We start from the raw sequence: 27,248 nt of genomic DNA on the forward strand, positions 1-27,248 counted from the left end.
GTATAGCCCTTCACGGTTTTCAAAGCCCTTTTTCAAGACATCTGATATCATCCGATGATACTGATATTTTCAGAGCAGGCATTTTTACTGATGAGAAAACCAGATCATAGGTGGTAGCTTGTCCAAGGCCAAACAACTAGATAGCAACTGATCCAGAACTACATTGTGGGTCTAATAATTTCTTCTCCAGTGTTCTTTCTAGCACAATAGCTGCCTCATCAGTCAAAACTGGGTATCTTTGAGATTTGCTAAGATTCTGATGTTGATCAAAATGTTGTATACCAGATAAAGATGTATACATCTGAACATTTTCAAATGGATCAGGTTTACCTAAGGATGTTGAGAATTCTAATATTATTATGGTGGGTTTTTTTTTTTTTTTGAGAGAGAGAGAGAGAGAGTGGGGGGAGGGGCAGTGGGATAGAGAGAGACAGAGAGAACCCCAAGCAGGCTCTATGCCCAGTGCAGAGCCTGTCATGGAGCTCAATCCCACAACCCTGAGATCATGACCTGAGCAGAAACCAAGAGTTGGACACTTAACTGACTGCGCCACCCAGGCACCCCTCTAATATTATTATTCTTAACAACTGAAGTGCTACATAAGTCATCTGTTTCTTAGTGGTAAGAGAAAAGTTATTCATTTGCTCTACAAATATTTGAACACCCATGTTCAAAGCAATGAACAAGCTGCTGCAGTCAACACTGGGGAGTCCCAGAATCTCCTTTTTCTGTTAATCCAAGTCTACAGCTATATTATTTTAATTAATACTTCACCCCATTTCATTCCTTTCCGTCATTCTCTTTTCCTTTGGATATGTCACAGGGAAACACGTCTCTTATAATCCTATATATTCATTCCTTAATATTACCAGAAACTTCTGAAGAACAGTAGCCCAATGACCTGTACTTCTAGATGTTCAGAGACTTATCCATTCTTCTTATTTCATCACCTCCTAAACTAATCAGATATGGACACTCCAAATTTTCCTCACCAGCATTCAGGGACAGGGAGTTGAAGATCAAAGATTATGTGTATTATTCACTTTCTATGTTCCAGTATGGGGCCAAAAACTTCACATGTATCACCTTCAATCCAGGAGAAACTTTATAGAATATTCTAGAGGTAAGGGTGGAATTTTTCCATCTGGAACCATCCAAGGGGGCACTGTGGAGCTTCTTGCATACCTCATATAGTTCTCTGTTTCTACATCATTCTAAATGTATATTTCACTATCAATGGCAACACATACTATTGATGGGGGATTGGTTTTGAGTTTTGTTACATGAAGATACTGAAATAAGTATCTTATTCCCATCAAGTCCCAGTGTAATATTTAAGAACTAAGAACACATGTCATTTGCTTTTTTGTTAGAAGCATTCAGCTTATGCAGTTAACCACAGTTTTTATAAAATAGAATGATAAATTTTATTTTGTCATTAAAATAATAATCTATTTTCAAATATTTGCCAATTTATCATTTGAAAAAATTTAAAACTTTCTTTCAAAATTAACTGCCAACATACCTTCAGATAATAATAATGTGTAAACTTCATTATAATGCTTTTTTTACTTCCTCGTAAGATTTCCAAACTATTTTTTCTTCTTGTTCAATTAAAAATTATGTGTTTTTATAAGTTATATTGAAAAGTAATTCTCTCTCTCACGATTCAGAAAATGTGTTTATAAATTCCTCAGATTTATATATTTTGCTAAATCTGCTAAGTTCCAGTTTCATTACACATTGTGAACAGTACATTGGTTTTAATTTACTGCAAAATCACTAAACCCTTTAATGAAATAATGCTTTAAAAAGGCATGGCAGGCTTTTGTTCTTTATTATATAAATGATGGCTTTATGCATGTTTTTCCTATGTTAAAAATGACTACATTAATTCAATCTGTCCTCATTTCTCAAATAAAGTCTTAAGTGATTTTGGGGAACAAATCGGTCGTTCAACAATCTTTTAGAACTTTAATTCTGAGTGTTTTAATGTTAAGCTGTGAAATAAGGCAGAATTCAAAGGCATTTTATGTTCTTCATGAGAATCTAGAATTTTTATTTGATTTCAGGTAATGTTGGACAATAGACATGATGGGATGTTTTCTCTTTGAATAAATAACAATTTAATTATATCATTGAAATAAAATATAGTGTGGGCTCAATACATTGTAAATATTATGAAAGTACTACTTTGCTCTAGTAATTTAATGACTGAAGCTACATTGAATAACAATCTTACTAGTACCTGTGTACAAAGTATTCTACAGATTACTAACGAAGATATTGCAGCGGTTGCAAGGGTGTTACCAGTTCAACATCTAACGATACGGTATTCTTCTAAGAGGAAAAGGAATGATGTTAGATTTACAGACAATAAAGAGTTATGTTTCCCAGCTGAAACATTGGAAATAAGAATCCAGATAATCTGGTATCTTGATTCATACTATCACAAGAACACGTTTCCTTTCTTGGGGACTCTGATCCCCAGCAAGCCTAGTACACTAAGTTTATGGGAAGATAGGTTTTAGGATGCCACAGCAATGTAAAGAAACTCTTCTATCTGAAAATTACTGATTTGTAGGCCATTGCTTAAACATCTGACTTTTTTTAAAACCTATTTACATACATTCAGCCCAAATCAGTAGATAAAATGTTTTGTCTATATTACAATAGGCATTGTTAACATTTCATCAGAAGGCCAATGCAAGACAATTGTTAATAGCCATTGCCCAGCATTTAGGAGATTTTAAAATATCATACAAATATACAGTTAGATTGTGAGAAATCTAATTTTGCGCATGATATTGGTGGTCTCTTTTACAGATGTGGAATGGCAGAAATGAATGAACAGGACAGTAACTAGAGTGCTCCTCATCCAGGGCCTAATTCTCCTCTGGTGGTTGGGCCTAGTTCCTGCAACGTGGGTTTAGGCAGCCAAAATTCCTTGACACTTAATGCCAGATAGACTTGACTCGACCTGGTGGGGAGGCTTGGGAATCATCTGAAGTGTAGGCATATGTCTGCAGCTTCTCCCAGATCCATGTTTCTTTTCCATAAATCTCACATGTAATGGAAAATTCGAGGTTCTTGGAAACAGCCCTCCTTGTCTAAATGAAACTATTGGTGTAGCGCTGAAAGATTCATCACTACTCTGAAGAAATTGAACAAGTTAGGAATTTGGCCCTTTCTGAAGACATACATACTAGTGAAATGCACGGTCAGGACAAATACGTTACCCTCAGAGGAACGTAGGTAAGTCTGAAGTCAGACCTTGTAAAACTTATTGAAATTTAAAGTATATTTAAGTTAATGGGCCTAATTAAGGGACGAGGTAATGAATGATACTAATGAATGGTAATTCTAGTAAGTATACTCATTAGGGAGAACATTTGAGTCTCGTGGGTTAGGAAATGATATTAAAAGCGTCAAAGTGAATCAAGCTAATTGAGGTGTTTTAAAATGAAGGTAGTGTAACACACATGTGATGGTATTTCACAGATATTTCTTAGAATATCAATAAGCACCAAGTTTAGTGCTGTCAGCCCCATTGTCCCTTAATTTATTATATATGATTTAGATCTTGAAAGCACAACACACTATAAAATCTACATTGCATACACACAGATACAGTTTCAAAAATGAATCCTGGACTTTTTCTACAAATAACAAGAGGTCCATCTTCACCAGGTCTTCAGAGCTGTGAGAAGAGGACTGGTAGTGCCTGGTGAGCTCTGAGACATGTGGATGAGCATTCGGGATGATGTGGGACAAAAGAATGGCAATTCTTTAGTGGAACCAGACCTTGGTGAGTTCTTGTAAATGATCTTTTCTTTTTCTCCTAAAGAGATCTTATTCATCCTCCAGCACCCTGAGCCCTCCCCTGCATATCCCAGAGAGATAAAGTGAGGCAACCGGCAGGCAGATTTGAGCTGTATGTACGGACAGTTAAATCCATCCCAGGTTGGCCCACGGGCCACATTCGGCGGCAGACCATACACTGCACAAAAGGACACTGGCCCAGTAGGCTGCTCATCTATCTAGAGAGCTAGAAATCACCAGATAAATGCTAGCTCTCCACTTTAACTCACGCTATGCAGGCCTCTGGGTCCTGTAGGAGCCATGCTCTATCTGTATAAGAAAACTATTTGTAGGTAAAATTTGTCAGGGTCAAGTGGCTTCTGAAGCAGTATTAATGCTTACTGGGAAAAGGGCCTAATTCTGAGCACCCATGGCGCCATGAAGGAGTATGAGGCTGGGGCATAAGAAGAAAGCGAGCCATGCTCATCTTTATACTTCAGCAGATCTCGCTAACCAGGAGCAGAGGAGAGGCCTATTCCTTAGCCCAAACCTACCCAATCAAAGCCCGGTCCTGGGGTTGTCACCGAGGGCATCTGGGTGAAGCATAGAAGCAGCCGTACGTCATCCAAGCCTCAATCATAAGTGTGTCGGCTCCTCACTGCCTTTTTCTGTCTCACCCACTGTCTGCCTGGCCTCCTTAGCCACATGCACCAGACCGGGTAAGTCCTCCTTCAGCAAGCGGGGTCCAGTGCTGCTTAAACAGGATCACACTGCTACACGCTCAGCCGACAAATGTTACCATGGGGCTTTTTAGAACCACTTCTCTTTTGATGATTTACCTCCCCATGGACTTGGTTGACCTTAGGTGCTCAGAAACCAAGACACTCATTTCCCAACACTGACATGGTAAATACCTTTCACTTGCATGTTTGTTGTTGATCATTCCTTGCTAGACACGGGTCTTATGAAATATCTAAAGATGAGTTTCGTAGTACTTGACCCAATCCCTCAAGGGGGGGGAGGGGAGGAATTTTCTGAATGTTTATGGTCAGTATTTTTATCAATGAGCTTTCTGGAAGAACTCAATTTTAGAAACTGAATTCATGTGCAAGTGTGCAGCGAGTGGTACAATTTACACTTGGTCACAGTTTTCTCACTTTGTGACATGACTGTTAACAGTTACAGGATAGAAACACACATACACACACACACATTTATATTCACACTCACACACAGTATAATTTTACTTCTTTTCAATTAAGAAAAAATGAAGATGCATTTGGCCACCCAGGCATGAAATCTACTGAAACCTGGGATATAAGAATGCAGTACTCTTCAAGTAAACAGTAATTGCACAGTGATAACAATATACATTAAGATTGACACATGCTGTCTTAAGAGGTCTAGTAATAGCTAAAGACTAAAGAAAGTCAGAGATGTCAGCCGTAAAAGTCAATATGCCTTCTCTCTTCCGTTCTGATTGTAATCCATCACCCAACAGAACAGCCATAGTCCAGAAGACAATAAATGTCCATGTATGAAAATGCAGGGCTAACAAATTTTTAAGTGTCAATGAATTCTGCTCAATACTCTGGACAGTCTTCAAATTCTTCTTGTTGTGTCAACAGAAAAATAAACCTTTATGGTTATCCGAGTGTCAAATTTAAATAGATTGGAAAAAATATTAAGGTTCCTATAGTCACGGGCAATGATTTTTTAAAAAGTGGTCTCACTGGTGTATATCCGCCGCTTGTGTCCCATTGTTCTCATGAAAGTCTACCTTTCAGTTTTGCTCAACTAGACAAATATAAATAACACACAGTAAACACTGATACGCATCTCACATGACATGATACATTTTACAAAAGAGTTCTACTTTAGTACTGTAACTTGTAAGAATGGACATCTCTGATACTTATGGACAAATACATTTCACATTATAACGAGAGTTGTGGTTACAAAGGCATTACTCATTTGATGGTGTTTTCCTACGGGTCCTTAGAGTTCCGACTGTGTAGCCGCAGGTGTCTCTCCTCTTTCACTGAGACTTTGAAGCAGCTTCGGTCCCCACATCAGCAGCAGGCTTTCTTCACTGTAAACCCCCGAAGAACTGAGTTTCAGTACACTATCGAAATGCTAGAGAACTGATAACCGATCCTGGTAACAATCACCTTTCACTGAGCGTGGTCAACTTAAAAAAATATAACCGATGAGACGACAGACTCTTCTAGATTTTAAGCTTTAAAAAAAAAAAATGAATTTCTTTTCCTGTGCCGCCAGGAAGGCGTCAGGCTCACAGAGCCTCAGCGGACGTGTCTGTGGACACAGACATGGTCACCTTGGCAATCTTGACTGTGCTCTTGATGCAGCTCTCTGCAGCCCTGTGAGCGCTGGCTGCGTCGTTGGCATGTTTGTGCAGGCAGTCTGAGTCCCCCATGCTGTTATCAAGAGGCTGTGCGGTGCCTTCACACGAGGGAAACATACTCCGGAAAGCATGTCTCAGGTCCTTGCTCCTCAGAGCGTAGATGATGGGGTTCACGGTGGAATTCAACAGGCAGAGCATACTGCAGAATGCGAATACCGTCTTAATCAGCTTGTTCATCTTCCCAAAGACATCATACACCATAATTGCAAGCAGAGGGCCCCAGCAGATGATTAAAACCACAAGGATCAGAACCAGGGTCTTGGCCAGCCGAATGTCCATGCGGGCTTGGTCGGGCCGCGTCACCTGCACCTTGCCGTCCTCTGACGTGTGGATGATGATGCTCTTCTGGGTGCCACGCTGAATCATGCGGACCGCGTGGCTGTGAGCCTTCCAGAGAATATACATGTATGCATACACGATAAACAGCAGCAGCACGCTGGTGACCCCAATCCAGAACATCAGGTAGGTTTCGTCAATGAGTGGGAAAATGTCTGAGCAAACGGACTGCAGTTTCTTGCAGTTCCAGCCCAGGAGAGGCAGCACGGCAATCACGATCGCTATGGTCCACATCAGGCAAAATGCCACCACGGCCTTGGGCCTGGTGACGATCCTCTTATAAGCCAGGGGCCTGTGAATAGATATGTACCTGTCAATGGCTGTGAGGAACAGGCTGCCTACGGAGGCTGTGAAGGAGGCAGTGACCCCACCCAGTTTGAAGAGAAACACATTGGGGCTATCTTTGCGGTGGAACACATGGAAGTCAACAAAGCTGTAGACAAAAATGACGCTCCCCAGGAGGTCGGCCACCGCCAGGCTGCCGATGAAGTGGTAAGAGGGCCGGCAGCGGAGGCTGCGGGAGTGGAGGATGACACACAGCACCAGCAGGTTCTCCAGGACCGTGAAGGTGCCCAGTGTGAGGGACAAGACAGCGATGGCCAGCTGCTGGCTGGGGTTCAGAATCATGAAGCACTCCATGTCCATGAAATTCTCCCCACACTGGATGTTCTCCTCATTCTCCTTGTAGGATGAAAGGGACTTGTTGTAAAACTCGGTAATGTTCACCTGGTCTGCCGGGACTAACTGGGCATTGTCTCCTGCAGTCATCTTTTCTTGGAAGGGACTTCCCCGAAAGGAAGTTAAAGGAAATTTCTGTGGAAAGTACCCTAATTTGGATGCCATGTCACTTTTGATATCTTCGTACTGAATGTCATTGGAGCCCACGTAGAGGAGGTCTGTTGTGATGGTGCGGAAGGTGGTATCGGCAAGGCCATCTAGGATAGACTTCATAACCTCTGTCTTGGATTAGGCCAAACTCAAAAGGACTGAGAAAGAGACCCGCAGCAGGGAATCCTAACAGGAGGGAAAACAAAAAAGCTCAATGGTTAGAAGACTGGGAGAATAATAATAATTAAAAAAAAAACTGACTGTAAACATCCTAAATGTGTACCATCATGTTATTTCATTCCTGTCTCTGGGCCTAGATAAAATCCTTGTCACACTCCATCAACAAAATGAGTCAGTCAGTCCGAGAAAACCACCCAAAGTTGGCGATGTGGAGGCGCCCACTAGAAACACACTTCTTTCATTATTTAAGCTGTCTGGATTTAAGGCACTATGTGATCCTGTGCAGACCTTCAGGGTCTGACAGTCGAGCGGAAGGAAGTGTGTCTTGGGCGTACCTCATAGTTGCCTTAGGAAGTGTCTACCACCTGGCTTCTACCGTCACAGATACCCAGAGTCCTAACGCTGGTGGGGACCGGGGGGAGCAACATGTCCCACAACTTCTGCTCTTGAAGACTTTATCACCTTGTCACACAGGTAAGACTGAATGTACGGCACAACCAAAGAATGAGGAGGTGTGTAATCAGGGACTGTGTTGTGTGGCCTGTGTGCTGAGTGTGAAGGGGGAGGAAGAGACTTCTGAGAACCAGAGGAACAGATGACCACAGGGGAAGATCTGGGTGCTGGCCTGTCTCTGTCAGGCAGGTTTCTTCCCCCAGAGGAGACATTCAGACCAATACACAGCTGAGGTGAACTTCGAAAATGTCTACACCAAACAAGAAAAATGTCACGAAGGGCAAACTTGCACTGAGGCTCTTGGGGAGGCCAAGATCCTGAACATTGGGAAGCAGTGATGATGGAGAGTGTTTCCTGACGTGTCACCCATGAGTGGTGCGGTGACACAAGCATGCTGGGAGACAGGAAGCAGGCCTCGATGGTGTATCATCTAGGCTTCCGTGTAGACGGCACCGGAAATAAGGATGACTGAGAAAGGGGGGCCAAATTTTAGGGCTCTTCAATTCTAAGATAAGCAATTTGGTGTTTGTTTCAAAATAAACAGCCAGGGAATTGATTTTACTATTTACAAATGTCTGTTTAAAACACAGCTGTTAAGCGCTTCAGCTTATCAGGATATTAGAATTACTGAGTGGTACCTATAATAATTTTAAAATAATCATAACAACCAACATTTTATTTCCTAATTGTATTTTTCTTTTTTTAATATATCACACTGTATGGGGGGGGTAGTTATTAATCTTGGAACAAATGAAAATGTTCTGAGTTCTCCTGCTAAAACACAAAGATCCTACCTATCTGAAGTCATGATTCATTTACTCATCCATTCAACAAATTACAGAGCACCCAGTATGTGCCAGGCACTGTGGTAGGTAGGCACAAGGGGCTAGGCACGAACAGTATCAAGCAAGAGTCCCTATCACATGAAGTACACAGTGTGGCAGAGGACAGACAGCTGACCCTGTAATTATGATGAAGTGTGGTGACAGCTATGACTGGAGATATACCAGATGATGTTGGGATCAGCCAAACTAGGGGGGTTGAAGGAGGCTTCCCCAAGGAAAGGACATTGATGCCAAGAGTACGTAGGATTAGTGATTGGAGACAAAACATGGAGGCAAAGAAAAAAATTTTTTAATTAATACCTTAAGTATCACAAAGTGTTTTTTGGTTTTTTTTTTCTTGTTTATTTAGTAACTTGGAATAGGGACAAGGTGCTAAATGTGGCCCACCTTCCGATTATCCTGCCATCCCTGGGTCCAGGCTGTCTCCTGAGTCAACTCCACTCTCTGCAAACTTACATTTGCTAAACAACTCCATTTACATATGAAAATTTCCCCCCATCATTTGAGGGACACAGAAAATAGGCACAACTTGTGAGAGAGCTGTTAACGGTCCTGGCATATCCTCACATCTCACTTTGGCCTCTCGATTCCCACCCGTACTCAGGTACAGTGCTCACTGGCCCTGGAAGACAGGCTGCCCTTTGGGTCACACCTGCACACTTTCCTCCTTCCCTCTGAGCCTTCCCCTGTCTGAAATACGCATTTCCAATATCTCTGTTCCATTGATTTTCAGGGCCTGGTGCCAGTTTTCCCCTCTACTACAGGCTTCATCGTATCATTTAATCATGAGCTTACATATTTACTTCCCTAACTAGAAGGTGGTTTCCAAGCACAGGAATGGTGTCTTTTTTCTCTTCTGTGTTTCACCAGCCTGAAAACACGATAGCAGACAAGAAAGAGAGGGCTGGTCTCCCTTAGAAATGGTCACATAAACCAAACGGGCGGCAGCTGAATTTTATTAACTGGTGCATAAAAGCAGTGATTTAATAATATTTCTTTGCCTTTTCTGAAAATTAGAGGAGAGAAAGGTAATTAATTCAATGGATAGTTGGCCTGAAAACCAAAACTTGAGCCCAACATTTCCTACTGGGAGCCAGGCCAGGACCTCCATCACCTAAGTCCTCTTATTTCAAGGAACTAACTTGCCCTTCACATCTCCCAGTTAAAAACTAACTTATTTGAAATTTTGATCATTTCTATGCATATATTACATCCAAATGATTCCAAATTCAAAAGGCACAGAAGGATGTGCAGCAAAGTCAGTCTCTCCCGTCCCCATGTCCCAACCATCCAGTTTTCCTCCCCAGTGGCAAGAAGGTCCTTTCTAGAGATATTCCAAATATATAAATTCATTCTTTCCTCTCTTTTTAACAAATACTAATATACCATAGGTACTGTTCTGCACCTTGCTTTTCCACTTAAAGGTACACAGGAAGACAGTTCCACGTTGGTCCACAAAACCTCCCTCCATTTAGCAGGTGCCTTAAGTGTCTGTTAGATGAATGCGAACAGCCTCCTCCTGATGCAGGTTTAGACTGTTTATCATCTCTTGCTGTTACAAAGAGTGCTGCAGCAAGTTACCACCAGTCCTGTCTTTTTTCACACTTCTTATGGAATTATGAATAATCGTATTAGTTGTGCGATCTCATACACTGAACTTACCCTGGACGCCTCTTCTTTCTTGGCTTCTGTAATCAAGCAGACCACAAAGTCTTGCTGATTTTCCCTTTTTATGCACTTATGGAGAGCTTATTATGTGTAGGTGGCATCCTGAGCCTCTTATGTCTATCGAATTGTTTATTTTTCACGATGGCCCTATGAGGTGGGTGCCACTATTATCCACATTTCAAAGATGAAAGGCACAGAGAGGGTAAGGAATTCGCCATTCACATAGCTAGTAGGTGGTCAAGCCAGAACAAACCCAGATGTTCTGGTTCTAGAGCTGTGCTGTCTAATAAAAATGTAATAGGAGCCACACCTGCAATTTTAAAGTTTCCACTACCTAGGTAAAAAGAAAAAGGTAAAAGGTGAAATTACTCTTAATAATATATTTTATTTAACCCAATGTACCCAAAGTATTATTACTTCAACATGTGATACTAGCCACATTTGAAGTTCTTAATAGCCCCATGCTGCTGGTGGCTACCATACTGGACGGTACAGGTCCAGAGCTGCTTTTAATCTTAATGAACCATCATCCCTTTAACCTGAGCCAGGGATGCTACTATCTCCCTCCTTTTCCCCACTGATTCCAACCAGTCAAAACACTAGTAATGAAGAAAACATTGAATTAGGAGTTAGCAGACCAAATTATCGTGAGACTTGTACTTGGGCAAGGAGTTGTCTTTAAGCCTCAGTATTTCATCTGCAAAATGGGACTGAGGAGGAGGAGGATGTTGCCTAAGTCATACAATTGTTCTAAAAATTAAATGAAAAAAAAAGTAGGTAATGCACTTAACATAGTGTCTGGCACAAAATTTAAGTCTTTAGTAAATATTAATTATCAATCATGACTTAGTACTGTGACTCTTGCCATATATTATTTCAAGATAGCACATTGCCTTATTAGATCATAGGCTGCTCATTCAATTTTTATTTCTCTCAGCACTTAAAGCATGAAAGAAATAGAAGATGCACAAACTCTATCAGGTGCTTATTTATAATCCCCATTTCACAGATAAGGAAATGGAGGTCATTAGATGTTAATGTAAGTTGTCCAGAAGATGAAGAGTTTGTAGCTGAACCCGTGTCTCTCAGACTCCAGAATTTTTGCTCTTGGACTTTATGCACTGTTTTAGGAATTAACAGTAACTAGAATAAAGCCATTTTGCTTTCTGTATTATATTCAAGTCTTCTAGCTTCTTACAAATTCAAGTTAAGGCATTTTGTCAATAGTAATTAAGACTAGCTCCTACTAAATCACTATTTCCTATCCCAGCCCATCTAGGTAAATTTGCCTACTGGCATGGCCTCAAGGATTAAAATTTTAGTATCTGGAAGAGCTGTCAAGCTTCTTCAGTGAAGACAAAGTATCACAGACCTTTTTTCAGTAATGCAAACCATGTGTGCCTGTGATTTACTCTATATTAAGATCACCACATATGTGATCACAATTTCCCACTTTAATGCAACCAAGCACTTTCATTAAAACAAACTAACTTGCTAAATCTGAGCCAGAGCATGGTGTGGTTATGAAATATAGACTAATTTTGGTCCATTATCAGCCAACTTTAATTAAGGAATACAGTTTTAAGGTATACATGGATTTTGTGCAGTTCAAGGATTTTAGTGCACAGGCTATTTTAACAGTTAATGGGATCATGGAGGGAAAGCGGTCCTCTGCATTTCAGTAATTCTTTCCTTTATTTCTACATTTGGATTATTACAGTAATTTTCACCTGATTATTTTTTGCATTGAGAGTTTTCTTTGAGCGTTCATTAGTAATACAGTTTAGGCTTTGGGGGATGCAGCTGCCATTAATTTTGTTTTTGTTTGCTACTGGGAAAATCATAATTGGAAATTTCTAGCAACATGCGTAGATGCACCTATTAAAAAAGCAGTTGGTTTTTATTACTGTTATAGTAAAAGAATGTTTGAATGACATTTAAGGGGATATTCCTAGAATTCTGTTTTTAAAAATATAACAAACTTATGCTAGTAATTTAAGCTATAAATCAATTTTATAAAAATAAAAATATTTTAATGTGTTGAATCTATTATTTAAAAAACATTTCAAGTTTTTAGAATGACATTACCTGTTCTGTTTGTCCATCTCACTAAATACACACTTGTTTCTCCATTTACTACCCCTAAACTTATATAACTGGCAGACTATAGTATCACATCAAAGAAATGATCTGGGTACATCAGCAGCATGAAACATTCTAAAGTCTTCCTAGAGCCTACATCTTTGTTTCTGTAATCATTGAGGGTATAAAATATCCATGTTCTGATTAGGGTGAGCATTGAGTAATAAAACAAGACTTCAAATAAAGGTTTTTCTATATCAATATAATTAATAGCTGGTTATTTTAGTCTTCACTGCCCTACTGAGGACCTTCTTTGTTTTAGAGAGACATTTCAATAATTTAGATATTTATCACTGCTGTACTGGAGTCAAAAATCCTTGCAGTTCTGGACTGTGCAACATCTCTGGGCATCCCTGCAGGAGGTCATGTCTAGTTGGGCAGAAAACTCTTTAGAAGCACCAGAAGGACCAGTGCTCCTGAATACTTACAGACTGTCTCAACCCCCCAGGCTCCTTCTCTAATATCGTTAAGTGTAGAAACGTTTTAAGGACACAATGCCAAGCTCATAGTTTCTATGTTGATAGGAGTCCAGGATATCGAATGCAGGAGTCCCAGGCCTTTGCTTAAATGAACCCTGTTTTTTCCCCTTATTTCTTTGTTGGCTTTGTGTTGTTCTGCTCAGCTAGCTTCATAAAAGAGCCTTGTGAAGGGTTCAAGGGAATGAAGGTGCCAGTGGATGTATTTATTATTTCCCATTCACTTCTGGGAACAAGTCTGGTTTCTACTAATTTGATCAAGAAAAAGTAACGTGGTAATGTATTTCCCTAAAGTTAGTAGGAAAATTTTAGTTGACCCTTATAATTGCATTATATCTAAGACATGTCCTCAATATACATGGCAGATCTCATGGGCCAACACCATAATTCAATGAATGATGCTTCTGCTATGGTTGAATGGGCAACTGAGTCTTTTCTAACTCTTACACAATCATCAGAGTTTTGGAATTATTAAAGTAGTTTGGTCACTTTTTGCATTATCTTCTATACCAAAGACAAGTAAAGGATTGACTTAATTATCCTGATAATTCAGGCAAAAATACATAATCTTCTTCCTTGTATTAATGTCAGTTCCTTTTCCCATATATAAAAGAAAATTCCATTATGTAGGTAATGCTCGGTTGGTTCTCAAAGCTTTAGCTTTTCATATATTTTGTAATGTGGAATAGAAGTTATCAAATGCACCATTTTCTCTGGTCTTTGTTAGTAAGAAAATATATTTCATGAAAATATATCAATTAATATGAACTAAATCGACATTAAGGCACTTATAAGGCTATATTTCTGTTCAAATTTAGTATGCCTAATTATTTAACATTTAAAAGCTTGTTAAAATTTAAAGCATTTTAGGGCTTAAAAATGATGGCTTTAAAACTATATCAGATTAAACATTCACTATTAGGTGATGATGCCATAAGAAAAGCCTATCAAAAAGGCAATGATACAAATGAAATGATTTGTTGACTTTTGTAACCAATTCCATTTATTCATTTACCATTTAATTTTGTTCTATTGTTTTGATGTTTCTTCTTACTAAGTGCCTTTATCTCTCTTTTTTTTAGAGAGCTAACTTTTCTACATACCTGTAAAGAAAGTAATCAAGCATAATTGATGCAGCCTTCCCTTAAAAAAGACCACGCAAAATTTTCAACTCGGTAGAAGCCACGGTCCATATACAAAATACTCTATAAGCCTATCTTTATCATGTATGTGAAGTTTGATCATTAAAAATACTCTATAAGCCTATCTTTATCATGTATGTGAAGTTTGGTCATTAAAAGCCAGCCCATAAAATATGTAGAACCCAGTAGATAGGTTACCTGACAGTTCATTGCCAAGGACAGCAATAGTTTAAAGTGTGCTACATGTTGTCCAGTGGTGCAGCATACCTTTCCATTTTTTCCTTCATCTTTCGATGAAGGAGTACATTCTCTTTGAATCCACAAACATACAAATTAAGCCCAGTGAAAAATCAAGTCTTGTTTCTCTAGGTTCAAATCGCAGAGTGATTGGGTGATTTGGGTGATTAAATAAATGCACAGTAGAGAAAATTCCAATTCCCCAAAATTTTAACAAGAAACATTAGAATACTTACGTGCTAAGAATATATATTATTTTTTTAAATATTTACATGCATTAGATGCTATCACAATCCCCATTCTACATACGGGCAAACTGAAGCTTAGAGATATGTAACTATTGGAGCAGAGCTAGAACTCAACCCAGGGCTGCATAACTCGAAGTCCCTGCTCTTAATTTTGAGGTCCAGGAACCATATAATAAAACACTTTTCTTTGTTTCTAAGGGCAAAGAATTGATTTTGGGGAAAAGAAGTAATAAACAGTACCTGATCATTCTACATGGCAAACAACTAAAATCTGAAGGAAGGATCTGTTGATATTGCCCATAGTGCTTGCAAATCATCCTTGCCCCATGGTCTTCAGAGACAAAGTATGATAATTAACTATAAGCTATACATCCTAACCCTGGATTAGCACCTTATTTTCAGTGACTGTTGACAAATAATAAATAAAATCTACCTTGTCTTTGCCACTATTTTTTTAATTAGATTTTTTCCCCTTCATTTAGTCAATTTTAAGGATTGTGGATGGTAATGACAGTTTATACCAGCGGGGAATGGAGAGGACACCTTCTTTAGGTCTGAAAGGGGCACAATGGTTGTTAGTAAACAAAAGTTTGAAGCTTTCATTCCCATATGAAGAAATTAAAACTCACTTGAAATCACTCAATTTGTCACCATGAGCAGTGTGGTTTTGTTAGGCCCAGACGGAAGATGATTCTCCATGGCCAGTTCCTAAGATGCTGGCTGGAATCAAGGCAGAAGAAATTCTGTAAACCTTTGTAAGGCTCCAACAAGGGAGTGCTTGTGACAGATTCCTGATGCCCAAAGAGCACAAAGCTGTGTTACGACAACAACGTGGCTGATGGATACAAAGTTATAGGCCCTCACATGCTTCATGTATTGCATTTTTACTGGGCACATACTCTGTGCTTAGCACTGTAGACATTAAATACATATCCATGTGTTACACCTGTGTAATGGATATGGGTCAGGGAAGCAAGAGAAATGGTTGTCCATCTCACCCCGCTCCGGTAATAAAGGCCACCCATCTGTCCTTCTCCTCCCACAGATGACAGAATAGAACAGGATATGAAAACATGTGATAGGCATACGATATTGCATCATCCAACAGTATTGGGTTATGTAGCCCAGTAATTGGGTTGTGTAATCCCCTTCCTATATATGCTTTGAGTTTTCCTCCCAGGAGAGAGGATGGGCACTGCTGAGTCGTCCTGTGGCAGTCTTTCTTGTGTCTAACCCCCTCAAATCGTGAACACCTTGAGAGGAGGGATCTGTCTTACATGCCTTGCGTGTCCTCTGCCTGGCACAGTGCCTGGCATGGGGTAGGAGCTCAATACCTGTTTACTAAATGAATGTTGGTGTGCATCAGCAACATGGCAGATCTATCTTAGCAGAATGGCATTTAACTATGGATGGTTTCCCTTGGCATAAAGTCCATTGGTTTTTAGGGAATTAAAACTGAGTTTTAGTCTCAAACAAACCTCCACCTGAAAAAAAAAAAGCACCTGCCCCAATGTAAAGGTTACAGAAAACCATCAACAATTATTCATCCCAGGATCTTTTATCTCATTGTTAAATGGAAGTTATATTGATGGCAAGTGGAAGCTTGAGGCAAAGATCAGGGATATATTTTTTATTCTGATCCTTGTTGAGCCTGGGTGTGTGTTATGAACCTCACTGTGTAGCCACACAGCAATGATAAACAAAGGGATTTTTGTGACACGCACAACCTTGAATGAATCCTGATTACATGCTGCTGATAGACCTTTAAAGACAATATATAAAGTTATCATTATAATGAAGTTTTTCCTTCCCTCAAATGTCTGTTACTATGCATTAATCTTTCCCAAAGGGGTTTCTCCACGTGCAAGTGTGTTTGCAAAACCACTTGTCAAGAGAAGTTATGTGAAAATTCAACCACTAGATGGAGCGGCTTCTATAAGCCCTCAGGAATCAATTTCTTACTCTATTCAGTGGACATAGTTCTTGCTTTGGTTGAGCAACTTCTCCTCCTGCTACAACATTTTATGTACTTTACAACCAAATTAATTAAAACATAAATAAGAAAATATGTTATGGAGGGTTAAAATGGGTTATTATTACTGCCTACAAAAACTAAGTTTCTAATTGCTTTTCTGGGGCAAAGGGGCATTGAGAAAATTTAATATATTGATAAAATAAATTGTGAATATTTGGAAGTCTGCCTCAAGAAAGTAATTAAAGATGAGTAAAGGAAAGTAGCTCTACTGGAAACAAATAATATGTTTATGCCAAGAGATGCTAAAAGTAAGATGGGAATATCTCAGGAGCCCAAAATCAATTCTAATAACAAACTCAACTCATTTCTATTTTATGAAACATTTGGCTTTCTGAGTTTCAAATACGAAATCACCAACACAGGCCATAATTCTGTGATGAAAAAGAACGAAAAATTATTTATCACTACAGGGGCTACAATGGAATATTTCACAAGAGAAGTGAATATTTGTTCAACTACTCATACAAATCAAGGATATGGTAGCTTTCTAAATAATTCCATTTCCTTCCTATCATTTTCTTACTGGAATAATTTTAAATAAGTTTTTATTGTCTAAATCCAGGATTCCCTTCAAACACGATTTTATAAATTAGGTACTTATGTGCCATCTCCTTCAGTTGAAATGTTAAAAAAAATTTCAGTGTGTACTAACATGCAAGATACAAACATAAAAATATGCTTTCAAGATGCAAATAATTATATACAAACAGAACTGGAAGAACTAGGTTTCATTAAAAGTGAAAAATGTGCTTTGGAAATGTAGTTTCAGTTAAGACGTAAGTGTGTAAATTGGTTGCAAGTATAGGATTTTGATGTCACTGAAACTATGAGGTGGTTCTGTATGTACTTGTTCAAGGTCAACTAGGATTTTTGTGGTGCAATTTTGTGATTATGAACAGAGCTGAGGAACTGCGAGTATTCAGGAAAAAGTGACGTGAAGATAAAGAATTAGGAAATAAGATGGGTGAGAACGGGCTGGACATCCAGGGTACATACATCTCAAAGAATTTTCTGAGACGTCACACAGTGGTCTGTGAGCGCACGCGGAGTGATTTTCTAGGCCAGTGGTTCCCAAGGGGTGATCTCCCAACCAGTAGTATCTGCATTACCTGGGAACTTTACGAAAACTGCAAATTCTCAGGTTCGCCTCAGATCTACGGAGTCAGAAACTTTGGGGTTTGGGGCCCAGGTGTGTTGTCACAAGGCCCTCCAGGAGATTCTAACACACTCTAAAGTTTATGGAGACCTATAAGAAAGACTAAATGGGTGGGTGGGGGGATAAAACCTAACCTTTAGGAATTGAGGATAGGAAGAAAGAACACATATTCTGTGAGTGTAAGTTTTTAAATCATTGAAATAGATTGCTAAGGGAGCCTGCTGATGATAAAGTAGTCTCCCAAAGAAGATGTTTAAAACCAGGGTATTACTATGTGACCGAAATAGAATAATGTGGTCTAGCCTGAAAATAAACATAACATAACGAGTGGGGAACCTCTCAAGGTTTTTTCGGTCTACAATTCTGGGCTTCTCTGCACTTTCTCAGCAAATTTACGGTTATATTTTTGACCAACAGACAAAAGTGGCTTCAAGATATAATGTGTACTTACCCTGCATGCAGACATAAATTGAGAACTCCACACACCATTTTCTCCTAATTCTATTTACAAAGTCAATGCAAAGCTTTCTAGGCCTGCTAGCCATTCCTCTCAACGCCACTGTGAAGGAAACCATGATGACTGAGAATAAAAGAACGGGAAACCAGTAATAGTAGTTAACATTCAGCTTATTTTTTAAAGCTGGAAATGTTTCTGTTTCTGTTCCTCTCTTCCTCGAACTGTAAAACAATGTGTCACAGGATATGCACCCAGAAAACAACAAACTAAAATGGAAATTTTGCAGTAGGCCCAAGTAATGCAGATCTGCTGCAAATTAACTTACAGAATTAAATTATGCAATTTATACTGCTTATAGCTGGCATATATCTTGCAAAAATACCTAAAAGTTATAGATATATGGAAATGTATCCCAAAGTACTTAAATGTCTGACTTTGGGCAGACTGTTTCCTCTCTAATTATTTCATCAGTAAAAATGGATCAGAGATTACGTATACTTAGTTTCCTTAGCTGAGGACTACAATCATCCAAAGGTTTTACCTTTTCTGGTTGTTGTTTGTAAGAAGTTTGATGTAATTTCCAAAACTACTTGTCTATCTTCCAGAGTCAAATTCCCACGTAGGCAAAGACACCGAATTCTCTGGACAATCTTTTACTTACTTTGCTTATGCATTAAATTGTTCAGCTTTCCTTCCCCACATACATATTGCTTGCTCACCACAACTTGTACAAATGCTAGAGAAAACATTTACAAATTCTGGTAGCAGTGCATTGAAATGAGTTGGAAGTCTGGTCCATTTAACAAGCCACACTGGAATAAACCAAAATACACAGATCATAGTGGCATTAAATTAAGTCTCTTTTCTAAAGACTAAATTGGGCTGATTATTTTTAAATATAGCTGAGTTAAAAGCAAACAAGACGGACAAAGGCATACTGTGTATGGTATTGGTTCACTTGCTATATTAAAAACATCGTGTTTAGCCTCTTGGCCAACAGAAATCAATGTTATAAAATTTCCTAGACGAATATCCAGGAGAAATTTGTTTTTAAAAAAAATCACACTGGAATTTATTACCAATTTAAATGTAAAACTCCTTGTAACTTAACTCAATTTATAGAACCTATATTCCAATTTTCTTCTCTAAATAAATGGTCTAAAAAAACAGATGAAGAAATAATGAGGAAAGAAGGGAACCCTCCCATTTAAACACAAACTTTGGGAAAAGCATTATTTCCTAATTATATTTTATTTTAATTATATTTAAATATACTACTGACATACACAGTTTGTGAAAGCATTTGCCAGTATATTCAACTACCACAACAGATTGCCTGGCACATCTTTGAAAAATGCCTCTGCATTTCTTTAAAAAGCAATAGCATGGAATTTGCTAGTAGGAATAAAAAAAATAGATATTACATTGTCAGATTAGGGAAACTATACTGCACTTTATCTCCTGAAGTCAAAAACAAATTTTAAATGCTTTTCAGAGTTGATAATGATGGTAAGAAATCAAGCCAAAGATATCAAATTTCTACTCAATGAATCCAAACTCTACACAATTAAGAATCCAAACTCGAGGGGGAAAATAAGAATTAGATAATAAAATATTGTGCTCTTAGGGAAAAATGATTTGCCGTCTGTGTTAGGAGAAAAGGGAACTTAAATCCTTTGTTGCATTCAAAAGATGAAAAATCTACCTTAAGAAGCTCATTCAAAACTACAGAATATAATGCAATAATAGCACAATAGGTTAAAAAGAAAAAAGAGTTGGCTAAGCATTATCAAGTCCCATCTAACTAGTCTCAACTCACATATTCCAAAACAAAACAAAACAAAACAAACAAAGCAACATTTTGAAAGCTTTCCTAAAGTGCAGGTGTGAACATCTCTCCAGCTGGGGCTACAGCAGAATTTCTAGTGTTTCAGAACAACAGCTAGGACTCTGCCAGGCCCATTTGTTCAGGTTTGGTGAGTAAACAATTCTTCCTTCAGAAACCCATACAAGCACAGCAATGAACCTCGTGCTCACTAAATCACGAAATTAAGGTTCATTTAAATGAACCTTTAAATGAGAGGGTATCCAGAAGTTATCTGTTAATAATCCATACGGGAAATACTTCAAATATACGGAAAATATCATTGAAAACTACCTCAAGAATATATTTGTAATGGCAACTGTGCTAGAAAAACTATTATAATGAAAGGTACTTTACTTTCCACGAGGTACCGTTTCAGTGAAGAAATATGACCCAGGAAAGATTTCAGCAAATATTTTCTGTTAAGAACTAGAGGTAATCACAGATTACTTTATGTAATGGCTTTGACCTATTATCACTGATAGGTCCTAAATATACCTCTTATCCATGCAGGCCTGTTTGAGACTGGGGTTCCTCCAACATCAAACTATTTGAGTAGTACCAAGGGAGGCACTGGAAAACCCCCAGGAAACAACCTTCCCTTTTCCCCTCACATATTTCTTATAGTTTTAAAGTATTTGTGATGGCACTATGATGTGCTGTGTATTTCACATATACTGATATTAATATGCATTCTGTGATATAGAAATAACCTTGTATTTTTTTTCTCCCAACTTTCTTTCCAAAAATAATAAACAACTAGCAGGATTGGTGAAAACTATATTAAACACATCAATCAGGGTTGATGAGAAAACTATAATCAAATGTATCTATGCCCATCCTAGCATCTTTGCAAGATTCTTATGACACATGAGACAGGAACAGGTTTCCACTACCCTGGAAAATCAGAACAGCCTTGTTTAATGCAAGGTGGATACTTCTTTTGCCTTGAGTCTTCTGTGTCCATCTGCACAGCTGCCTTGAATTTGGACATTTCCCCAAGTTTGTAGTATTTATTTAAAATCTGAATTATATATTCAGATATATAAAGACAATGGGTCTAAATATTTATGTCAGCCATGATACACATCTATGAAAAAGTTTGTTCATATATTTATACAAGTGTGTCTATACATCCCAAACATCTAAAATTGTGCAGTATATAATTTGATGTTATATATTTTCTGGGTGAAATTTATTCTTTTAGTCCAGAACATATCTGGGAGTAGTCTGAGTTGATCTATAATGGGTTATATAGTTACCCCAATCTAATCTAAGAAGATACAGATCAGTGAGTTAAATGATTATCAAAAACATTAAATAACAATTCAGTGGCAAAGTGCTGTATCCCCCAAGCCCTCAGAAACAGCGTCCATGCAGTTATAATCGAAAGTGAACATCGCTATGAGAGAAGAACTAAGAAAGCACTGGAGATGGGGGGGGGGGTCATGAAGTTAAAATTTTGCCAATACAAAGTGTATCAATTGGTTTTGATTTCCTCTTATTCTTTAGCTTCTCTACTAATCTTCAATCAAGAAAAGAAAAACCAGCAGAGCTTGCAGTCTCTCAAAATATAGATATGCAATATGTAAGCTTGGCCCCAGCAGTTTTTCAAACAATGCTGGGTCCAGGTCTTTTCAGAGGCAAAAGCAGAATTATAAATAATTTAAACCCAAAGGCTAGTTTCCCTCTAACTAATTTGTCAGTCCAATTAGAAAATGATGAATACTAAAACAGAAGAGACAGATTACACTGGTGAATACACAGCATCCTTTTTTGTGCTGGAACGAAAGCTCTCATCTGTGTTCTTCAGGCAACTGAGCTAACATAATTACCCCAAGAATAACAGTCAGCAACCTCAAGAACAGGCTCCATCTGACTAACCAAATTCAAGACGCTACAACCAAATCTCATTTTACTCATCACGTGTTGTCAGGTATCTCCAAATTCAATTTATTACTCTTTTTTTTTTTTTTTTGCAGCATTCCTGGAGAGCTAATTATGGGAAATAATCCCTTCTCTTATTAGGCCAACTGTTTTCTGGGAAGAAACATTTGGTAAGCGTGGTGAACTATAAACTGCTATTATAAGTTCCATTTCATCATAGTTTTTTCTTCAACAGCCAAGTGTTCCCATTCTACTTCCAAACACTAATATGCAAGACAACCAAGGAGCCTGGTGGTTCATGTTAATTCTGAGTCAAAGCAAAGTAGAATATCACAAGATTGTTTGAAAAGAGTTTTTCAGGCTTTTGCCTTGGTAATTAAGAAGCTGACACCGCATACTAAATACTCATCAACACAATCAATGGGGCTGCTTCTTTCTTGAGAAAATAGGTAGACCGAATCCAGGAGTTTTCTTTTGGAATAGACTGTGAGATGCCACAGATAGAGTGGTTCTTCCAGAGAAATTTCATTCCCAGCAGTTTCATCTTGGTAACATTTAACAATTTCACTATTTTAACATTTTGAAATGCCAAAAAGAACACACTGATCCCGCAGCTCGGCTTATTAGAGAGGAACGATCTCACACGCGACAGGGAGGCATGGAGTCCACTGGGAAAAGGGTAACAGAAAAAGACAGAAAACAGTGGATAACAAACAAAGCCGAGCTCTACTCCAATGTGAAATCAGATTTTTACCAAAATGTAAAACTTTACACACCAAATTAAATAATATCATCTATGGTTTATTTAAGGGACTAGGCATAACGTTCTTTTCATAGGCATCTATATCAAAGCTATCTATTAAAATAGGGGGGCGTGAATATCTAATTTGCCTTCCTAACAATGAGTATGCAAGCATAGTAATTTTATTTTTGAAAGGTCAGAACTGAGCATTTTCTCCCTGTGGCATCACTTTACCCCCACAGAGACTGAGGAACACAATGAGACCTTTCCCCATCAGACACTTGATACATACCTCAGCCAGGACTGCTCCTTGCCTGGAGTGGGAGACATCTTTGGAACAAAAAGAATCTGTTTCCAGTAAGTTCTCTTGGTAACCTAAAATGGATTAGTTTTTAAAAACCACGGCCATCCTCTTGCCTCTTGCCCAACTACAGCAACTGCTATTGTGCCTACAAGTAACCTCTTGCAGTATGCAACATTTAAAAATCTGGAGGTGCGTGGATTCTGTTCATGTATGCATATAATCAGAAAATTATTTGTCTCACTTAAGAAACTATGCATGGCCTTTTATTTTGATAAAATTGCTTTTAACTGAGTTAGAGATGGGGAGGGGCAGAAGGGGGGGAAGGCACAGAGAAAAATCAATCAGTATATCTTCCCTTGCAAACTGTCAGTAGGGTAGGATTAGAAAAGCAACACTTTAAATCAGATAAAGTCCTATGGGAACCTTAAAGGTTAGTTGCTCTGAGCTTCTCAGTATTCTGCAAAATAGATTGATGGCAGTGGTCACCCCACTGATAACTCAATGTTCACTGAGTTTATGCTAAGAAATTGCCTTTCCCCCATTGTTGAAAAGATATTAACTCGGTAATAAAAAAGAAGTTGGGGGCCCACAGAGATATCTTTCAACACCTTTGAACCAGTAAATCTGTTCTAATCTCTTATTAAATGCCCAAGGATGCTTAATGTATCAAGAAGCAACAACGAAGACAAGACTAGCACTTAATTTGAAGGTAAATAAAAAAGATGGGAGGCAAAATGATTAACGGATTACTATTTTTTTCTCATTTGTTCAATTTAAAACTAAAATTAGAAGCATGCATGTTGCTTTCAAACTTTCAAATGACCGAACGACAGTTTCTAGTGTCTGTCACTACAAACATTTGCACTGGAGAGGAGATCCATTTATGATTGTGAGCCTTACCGAGAAATGTCTTTCAAAAACACAGCAACTTTTTTCATCGAATGGCTAGTTCTGGATTAAATGGTTCCATCAACATTCAAATTTAGATGTTAAACGTACATTTACTTTTCCTCAAAAAGAGTGGCTCCTGCAGCTATATTTTCTACACCAAAAGTTTATTATTTGACATACATTTCTTTATATGACATTTAATATTTTAGACAGTTTCTAGGTTTGGTGCAGAGATCGGTGTATTTGGGAACACTTAGTTGCTGATATGGGTTATAGACATTCAGCACCAACTCAAGCGCCTATTTTTTCAAACATGCACAATTACACGTTTTCTACAAACACACATCAGTGTACCCAGGGGTGCCCACACATTCAATAAGTAGTAAATGGTAGAAACCTCCAGAAGTAGCACAGACCACAGTTTACATGCTGGGGCTATACAGCTAAGTAAACATCGACGCACGATTCGCTCACACGGAATAAGAACTCCACGAAGGACACTTGGGGACTACACTGGCCAGTACCCGAGGGGGCGGGAGGCGGAAAAAGTATTTCCAAACGCAACCCTGCCAGGTCTTACCCTTCGCATCCCCCGGTCCTCGGGGAGAAGCTCCCTCGGCACCTCTCGCCCAGCGCAGGGGCTGCTTCTCTGTTAGAACGAAACGTTCCGCCCGACTCTACGGAGCTCTGCCGAGAGCCGAGGCGCCCCGCCCGGGCCAGGGGAAGGCACTGGCGCCGCGGGAGCCAAGAAGAGGCGGAGGCGGAAAAGAAGTGCAGAAGGAAGGGGTGGCCGAGGGAGTAGCCGGAGGGAGGCGGCGCCGGCGCGGGGATGCGGGCGAGGCGGGGTGGGGCGGGATGGGGTGGGGTGGAGCGGTGTGTGCCTCCGTCGGTCGGTCAGTAAGTCAGTCGGTCCACGGTGCTCGCGCGCCGGCGTCCCCTACCTCCAGCACCCGCCCGCCCGCGACAGCGACCGGGACTGGCGACCCCTCCGCTCCCGCCGCCCGCGAGCCTCGCCCCTTCCCCGGGCTCTTCAGTGGGTCCTCCCGCTCGCCCCGCCTGGCTCGGCGTGGGGCCGCAGGTCTCCGCCAGCACTGGCGCCCGTCGCCTCGCCACGCTCGTGCGGTCCCTGCCTCTGCCTCCGCGGGCGCTCTGTCTCTGGCTCCCTCTCGCTCCAGTCCCATTTATGAAGCGCGGTCCCATCACGTGTTAATGAGCCTTTGTCCTGCCCTGGCAGCGGCGGCGGTACAGACCCCACCGAGGGAACTGCGCGGGGAGGAACCCGCGCACCGCGCAGCGCGGCACCCGTGGCTCCAAACTTTGCTGGCGCGGGGGACCTGCCGTGGCGCCGGCCCTGGGGCCGGAGGGGACAAGCCTCTCCGGCCCGCGTCACATACTTCTCTTCCTCCTCCTCCTCCTCCTCCTGCGCCGTCGCCGCCGCGGTCCCGGGGGCTCCCACTGCTAGGACCTGGCTCTCCTCCCGGATACCCTCACACCCCAGCCAAGCCAAGAAGGGGCTCGTGCCTGCGCCGCCCCCGACCTCGGGGCCATTAATCACGCGCGCCCCGGTTGCGCGCAGCGCCAAAGCCTTGCGCGGGGGTCACGTCTGGGGCAGCGGGCTGAGGGGTGAGGGAGAGGGGAGCAGGAGGCGAGAGACCGAGGCGCGCCGGGCCGGTGGTGCGGCCACTGTCCGTTCAGCTTGCCCCAGGACGCCCCCGGGCAACTGCGGCGGGCAATAGTGAGCCAGGCCCGGAGGCGGGCGAAGCGTTGGAACCGCGCTGCGCAGGCCCCGAGCAGTTTGCTACCTGGCGGTGGCCACGCAACCACCTGTCCTCCGCCCTCGGGGCACCCGCTGGCTTCGCGCTGGGCGCCTTCTCCAGCCCCCGCCGCCCCCGCCCGGGGGGACCACTCGGGCGCGCCCCACCCGCATGCCCCGGCTACAAACAGCTGGGCTCCGTAGGCGGCTGGTTCTGCGCCTCGCTGTCCGGCGCGCCCCCTCCGCAGCCGCCGGGGAACCCAGCTCCTCGCACCTCCCGCACGAGGAGGACGCCCCCCTCCAGGGCCGGGCGGGAGGCGCATGGGGGCTTAGGGACAGCCGCCGCAGGCGCCTGGGGAACGGCGGTGCGCCCGGTGGCCGCGACAGAAATTAGGGTACATGCTCGTTAATTGGTTCCACTATCAGCCGCCGTCTGCCTCCCGTGTGCACGGATCAAACCTTAATTGGTCTTTACATTTATCATGGTGAATTGCGAACCTACAAACAAGCCCTAGTCGCTGCTTCAGCAGAAAAGGCGCTCCTCCTCCCTCCGGGGCCCAGGCAGAGTTGTGGCGGCGGCGCTAGTGGTTGTTTAGACATCTTTATCTCTCGTGAGTTGGGTCGAGGAAGAACTGCACGGTTTCCACCTGATGGAGGGAGCCACGTCACTCCGGGCCCCAGGAACCCCGCCGAAGGCACTTGGTTCGCTTCCCAGCCCTCCTCTCCGCGGTTGCCTCAGCCTTCATTTTACCACACCTCGCCAGGGATCCGGCAAAGTCCGCCGCAGTCCTCATTCCGCTCGCCCTCCCATAGCGACCTCCACATTCCTCTCGCCCCAGGCCAGAGCCCAACAGCAGTTGTAACATCTGGGCCCCATATTTGGACTACGTGGGAAGAATCCATAAAAACCAGCCTCTGAAGGAAGAGGGGAAATTGGTGGGGAGGAAGCCGGAGGGTGGTGAGTCCAGAACCCTGGGGTCAGTAAGTGCCTTTTGGAAGCATCAGGCCAGTCATAGGTTTCTTGCAGAGTGCTAGTTCAGTCTATGAAAATCTCCCCAGATTGCTTCAGGTTAGAGAAAGTATTTCCCTTAATACCTATTCTCCTGAAACTGTTCCAAAAAATAGAAATGGAAGGAAAACTTCCAAACTCATTTTATGAGGCCACCATTACCTTGATCCCAAAACCAAAGACCCCATCAAAAAGGAGAATTACAGACCAATATCCTTGATGAACATGGATGCACAAATTCTCACCAAAATACTAGCCAATAGGGTCCAACAGTACATTAAAAGTATTATTCACCATGACCAAGTGGGATTTATCCCTGGGCTGCAAGGCTGGTTCAACACCCGCAAATCAATCAACGTGATACAATAC

General features: G+C 41.0%; 1 protein-coding gene across 5 annotated transcripts; it reads right to left on the minus strand.

Annotated features, from left to right (window-relative positions):
• Window positions 1-1,464: 1,464 nt before the first annotated feature.
• Window positions 1,465-25,503, minus strand: CNR1 (cannabinoid receptor 1). 5 transcript variants are annotated; one of them, XM_073893602.1, is made up of 4 exons: window positions 24,698-25,037; window positions 23,215-23,297; window positions 15,411-15,501; window positions 1,465-7,576 (listed from the first exon to the last, which is right to left on the minus strand). In XM_073893602.1, the coding sequence occupies exon 4, from the start codon at window positions 7,511-7,513 to the stop codon at window positions 6,095-6,097; it is 1,419 nt and encodes a 472-aa protein (XP_073749703.1). In that variant the 5' UTR covers window positions 7,514-7,576; window positions 15,411-15,501; window positions 23,215-23,297; window positions 24,698-25,037; the 3' UTR covers window positions 1,465-6,094. The 5 variants fall into 5 exon arrangements, with proteins under 5 accessions (XP_073749703.1, XP_073749704.1, XP_073749705.1 ...); XM_073893603.1 differs by lacking the exon at window positions 23,215-23,297; XM_073893604.1 differs by lacking the exon at window positions 15,411-15,501.
• Window positions 25,504-27,248: the final 1,745 nt, after the last annotated feature.

This window comes from Callorhinus ursinus, unplaced genomic scaffold (assembly GCF_003265705.2).
Source record: "Callorhinus ursinus isolate GAN/ISIS: 27379988/994484 unplaced genomic scaffold, GSC_fseal_2.0 scaffold6, whole genome shotgun sequence".
Lineage (NCBI taxonomy): Eukaryota > Metazoa > Chordata > Mammalia > Carnivora > Otariidae > Callorhinus > Callorhinus ursinus.